Raw genomic sequence first — 5,822 nt, 5'->3', positions numbered from 1 at the left:
CGTTTTATAAATTTTTATTTTTTTTTACAATTTTCAGATTTTTAATGACCAAAGTCATTAATTAATTTTTAAGCCACCAAGCTGAAATGCAATACCGAACCCCGGGCTTCGTCGAAGATTACTTGACCAAAATTTGAACCAATTTGGTTGAAAAATGAGGGCGTGACAGTGCCGCCTCAACTTTCACGAAAAGCCGGATATGACGTCATCAAAGACATTTATCAAAAAAATGAAAAAAACGTATGGGGATTTCATACCCAGGAACTCTCATGTCAAATTTCATAAAGATCGGTCCAGTAGTTTAGTCTGAATCGCTCTACACACACACACACACACACACACAGACACACAGACACACACACACACGCACATACACCACGACCCTCGTTTCGATTCCCCCTCGATGTTAAAATATTTAGTCAAAACTTGACTAAATATAAAAAGGGGGAATGTAGAATTGCCAGCATGTCAGATTCCAAATATAAGAAGCAAACGTTCAAATAATATAAGAGTGCCGCACCTGTGTGTGTGTGTGTGTGTGTGTGTGTGTGTGTGTGTGTGTGTGTGTGTGTGTGTGTGTGTGTTTGTGTGTGTGTGTGTGTGTGTGCGTGTGTGTGTGTGTGTGTTTGTGAGTGTATGTGCGTGTGTGTGTGTGTGTGTGTGTGATTCGCAACCCAAACCAATCTCGATTTGTTCAAAGTCAAAAGCAAAGTCACGTATATAAAAAGACGTGTGCCCCCCCCCCCCCCCCCCCCCCCCCCCCAAAAAAAAAAAAAAGAGTAAAACATCGACCCCCAAACACACGCCGTTTGGTTTAGATCCAGTCATAGCTTCACCAACATTGAACCAAACGTGAGCCATCGAGGACCCACGCAACTTTAAGGCCATTTCGAAAATGACGTCACGATGTCACCGCAGATCTTGTTGGTTTTGTATTTGCGTCACAGCAAAGAAACGAAGCAAATTACTGGCTTTTATTGCACACTGAAAAATCGTTCATGAAGCGAATTTTCAGGAAATATATCATTGAGGTTTTAAATTAATGGCATTGCTGGGGTGTACTGCTTCAAACACACGCCAAAGGTTAGAAATGTATCCCATTTTAGCGCTTTTTACGGCCAAAATAGGGTGTCCTTTCCTACGGGTTTGCTGAAAAATCACTTCGGGGGCAGTTCTTAAGAACACACAAATGACGTCATTTAAAGTTTAAAACACACACATGACATCATTCCATACGGCGAGACATAATGACGTCACCTTATGACGTTTTATTTCAAACTTGTTTCTTATCTATATGTAGGCAGGTCAACTCCTTCTTTGCGACATGGAAACAGTCGCGTTTTTAGCGAAAAAATTGGCATTTCCAACTCGCCATTTCTTCAAATCCACTAGGATTAGAAGAACAAAATCTACATATCTTGTAAAACAATCCCTGAGCCTTCCGACTGTGGTATTAATTTGTATCTGCGATGCGGCCTTGGGCAGATCTGACGGTTTTAGTCAACCAAGAAAATCGATCTAAAACGCGCGTGGTTAAGCTTTTCAATAGCGGTTTTGAAGCCTGCAAATGTTGTGTTTACAAATAACTTCGGGGGCACCCTTTAATCTATACGTACAGACAAACCAAATACATGGAACGAAAGGTAAGAGGATGGACTGTAACAGGGGCGTCTTATCCAGGTGGGGCCATGGGGCTAGAGCCCCACCACTTTTTCCCCCCTTAAAAATAAAAAAAAGACAAAAAAAAGAGAGAGAGAGAGAGAGAGAGAGAGAGAGAGAGAGAGAGAGAGAGAGAGAGAGAGAGAGAGAGAGAGAGAGAGAGAGAGAGAGCCTCAAAGGGAAAGAACTCGATAACGCTCTTCTTTTGCAATAGAGACAGAAAGTTCCGATTTGGTGTGTCTGCTGCTTTTTCACGAGATTGTGCTATCGTATTTCCTAAGGTGTGTAGTTAAGTTTGTGATTTAGTACTGTAGATCTTTTTAGTTCATCACTACATTCAGTGCATAGTTTGTCATAATGATATGGTTCTGTGGAAGAATGTGTGGGTGGTAATCTTGTTCTTGATTAATTCGATTTGGCCCTCGTGTTACTAGATCTAGGGTCAGAGCGCTTGTAAAAGGCAGTTGGTTCAATGCCTACCATGCCGGCGTTGATCTTGTACAGCATGGCCAATCGGTTGTTTTTTCTTCGATCTTCTAAGCTAACCCAACCTAGGTTCTTGAGCATGGTTATTTACGGTGCCAGGTTCTCTATCTCTGTAGTCCAGGGACTGCAAAAGAGCCAAATTTCGCTGATGTCTCAAGTTGGTGTTCTTTTGAAACTTGTTCGGGTGATGCCTGCCACGAATGCTACAAGCGAGCGTTCTTTCAGTGCCATGAGGAGGGTGAAAATGTACCTTTCTGTGCGTTCACTGACGTTCAAGTAAGTGTAAAGTAAATATTCCTTGATATTGTTTGATAGCCCCACCACTTTTTCATAGCGTGTGACGCCCCTGTATAAGCGTCTCAGTATTGACGTTTGCGTATTTTGTAAATGAAAATGTTTAAGTTTATGTGCATATGCATATGTATGTGTGTGTGTTGATTTATGATTATGTTGATGTCGCAAATGTTGACACCGCAGACACAACAGCATTGATTAATACATTCTTGTCCATTTATGTACTGAAAGAAATCGCGCCAAAAGTAAATGTTAAATGTACTGTGCCACAGATTAATGTACAGTTAAACATACAGATCTATACCAAGTGTGTCATATAATGTTATTGTTTACGAAAAAAAAATTATATTTTTTTTTTTAAAAATTAAAAAATAAAAAATAATAAAAAAATAATAAAAAAAAGGATGGACTGTAAGCTGGTTCGGGGTATTACAATTTTTAAAAGGATATACATGGAAGAAAGATTGCCCTTTTTCATTCAAGTGTAGATTAGAGCATATCAAATGAATGCAGTATACCCTCGGTCAGAATAAAGAGCAGGCATTGCTCTTTCCAACGATGTATAATTTGTTACTACTTTTTAGAGTTCTTAGATACGCAGATATGAACAAGTAAGTCCACAACCAAAAACAATTTTTTATACGCATTGATTTCTTCTTTTTGATGAACAAAAAATATCATTTTTGAAAAACATGGACTTACTCGGTTTTGTCAGCACACAGCAGATGTGTGCATTTGTAAGCGTGTGTTCTGTTTATAAAATGAAATATTGTTGATAATTGACTTACAGATTTTAGTCTCTTTGTCGAAGTGGCTACGTATGTAGATATCAGAAAGGGAAACAACTCTAGTCTCTACACAAAGTATGAGAGTTACTGGCCCCGATACCTTTCTTGCGCCGACGGACCAACCAATTTGTATCATCAAGTGACAGATCTTTCAAAAGACATATGCTGTTTAGCTGCGGGCGATCCGAGCTGTAATGGAATGTTTGTACGGAGGGTGCATACACCGCCAGAAAAAATGGGGACCATGGCAATTCAAGTCAAAGTGTTCAAAATACAATCATGGACAAACTTACAATATACGAAAATATTAACGAAGTGGTTTTGTTCAATGAACAGGCACGACACTGTTAAAAAAAATAGAGGATGACGAGAAAAAAAGCATGTGGTTGGTATTCATAATTGTGACTAAAGAGCTAATCCGAGAGAAGTGATAGCCTGTAGACGGGTAGTCTAGTAGCCAGTCCAGGTGAAGACTCGCTGACACCACTCCCAGTGTCACCTGTAGACGTGTAGGTAGTCAGTCCAGGTGAAGACTCGCTGACACCACCCACAGTGTCACCTGTAGACGTGTAGGTAGTCAGTCCAGGTGAAGACTCGCTCACACCACCCCCAGTGTCACCTGTAGACGTGTAGGTCGTCAGTCCAGGTGAAGACTCGCTCACACCACCCTCAGTGTCACCTGGCGGCCCGGCTCAGCTTCCACCAGACAAACTGTGTTTCCCTCTGCCTTGGCGTCTCACCAGCTCGGGACTGAGGGAGGAGAAAATGTTAGGAATGTCACATGTTGAGGGGCAGAGCACAACCAAGAGTTCCCAGGAATCACCAGAATAAAACCTTCACAAATACCAAACGTGTGGACTTATGATAATATTAAAGGTATTTTATAAACTACATTGATATTAAAGAACGGTACTCCATAGTCGTAAGAAACAAGCGTGCTCAAAATCATATCATCAACCCCGAAAGAAGCGTATGACTGCCTAAAATGGCGGGGTAAAAACGATAATACAAGTAAGATCCCACTCCTGCTAATACCACGAGTGCACGTCGGAGTTTCAGCCCATGAACGCATGATTTGAAAAGAAGTAGAAAAAGAAGATCAGCCAACCAGCAAAAACACTGACCCAAGACGACCCAACCCGATCCCCAGCCCATTTCAGGTCTCCTCTAGCAGCCGGCAGACAGCTGTCCACACCACCACCACCACCCCCTCACCCCCCCCCCCCCCCTGCAAATTTAAAAAAAAAGTATTATTCACATCCGGATTTTCCCTCATGGCTTTGCCGTGAGGGCGTACAACTTACATTTTCTTTAAACCAACATAAAAGTGTAAAAACATGTATGACGAATGATGTTCCACTACATGTGAATGACCTACTTTGCTGCGATGAAGGACTCCACGCCCTCTCTGATGGCCGGGTGACCTTTGGCCAGAGGGCCACGCCTCTCAAAGTCTTCAGCGTCCACTAGCGCCCCGTTACTGACCAGCAGACAGGCCAGTGCCACACGGAGCTGTATCTCCTGGTCACTCTGACCACCCTGCAAACAACGTGGTGAATATAGAGAATACTACATAGAGCGCCACACGGAGCTGTATCTCCTGGTCACTCTGACCACCCTGTAAACAACGTGGTGAATATAGAGAATACTACATGGAGGGCCACACGGAGCTGTATCTCCTGGTCACTCTGACCACCCTGTAAACAACGTGGTGAATATAGAGAATACTACATAGAGCGCCACACGGAGCTGTATCTCCTGGTCACTCTGACCACCCTGCAAACAACGTGGTGAATATAGAGAATACTACATGGAGGGCCACACGGACCTGTATCTCCTGGTCACTCTGACCACCCTGCAAACAACGTGGTGAATATAGAGAATACTACATGGAGGGCCACACGGAGCTGTATCTCCTGGTCACTCTGACCACCCTGCAAACAACGTGGTGAATATAGAGAATACTACATGGAGGGCCACACGGACCTGTATCTCCTGGTCACTCTGACCACCCTGCAAACAACGTGGTGAATATAGAGAATACTACATGGAGGGCCACACGGACCTGTATCTCCTGGTCACTCTGACCACCCTGCAAACAACGTGGTGAATATAGAGAATACTACATGGAGGGCCACACGGACCTGTATCTCCTGGTCACTCTGACCACCCTGTAAACAACGTGGTGAATATAGAGAATACTACATGGAGGGCCACACGGAGCTGTATCTCCTGGTCACTCTGACCACCCTGCAAACAACGTGGTGAATATAGAGAATACTACATGGAGGGCCACACGGACCTGTATCTCCTGGTCACTCTGACCACCCTGCAAACAACGTGGTGAATATAGAGAATACTACATAGAGGGCCACACGGACCTGTATCTCCTGGTCACTCTGACCACCCTGTAAACAACGTGGTGAATATAGAGAATACTACATGGAGGGCCACACGGACCTGTATCTCCTGGTCACTCTGACCACCCTGCAAACAACGTGGTGAATATAGAGAATACTACATAGAGGGCCACACGGACCTGTATCTCCTGGTCACTCTGACCACCCTGCAAACAACGTGGTGAATATAGAGAAT

General features: G+C 43.4%; 1 protein-coding gene across 3 annotated transcripts in view; it reads right to left on the bottom strand.

Moving 5' to 3' along the window:
- Positions 1–2,502: 2,502 nt before the first annotated feature.
- LOC138977966 (E3 ubiquitin-protein ligase MIB2-like) overlaps positions 2,503–5,822 on the bottom strand; it is a 40,321-nt gene continuing 37,001 nt past the window's right edge. Inside the window, exons 15-17 of one of the 3 annotated variants that reach the window (XR_011459542.1) lie at positions 4,606–4,766; positions 3,727–3,977; positions 2,503–3,662 (exon numbers count right to left, since the gene is read on the bottom strand). Coding sequence is in view for 1 of the 3 variants with exons in the window: in XM_070350569.1 (XP_070206670.1) it covers positions 3,920–3,977; positions 4,606–4,766 (219 nt within the window). In the remaining 2 variants the exon portion in view is untranslated. The other 2 variants (XR_011459543.1, XM_070350569.1) reach the window with 2 other exon arrangements.

This window comes from Littorina saxatilis, linkage group LG10, assembly GCF_037325665.1.
Source record: "Littorina saxatilis isolate snail1 linkage group LG10, US_GU_Lsax_2.0, whole genome shotgun sequence".
Lineage (NCBI taxonomy): Eukaryota > Metazoa > Mollusca > Gastropoda > Littorinimorpha > Littorinidae > Littorina > Littorina saxatilis.
Note: the sequence above shows the minus strand (reverse complement) of the source record. Positions and strands in the feature narration are given on the sequence as shown.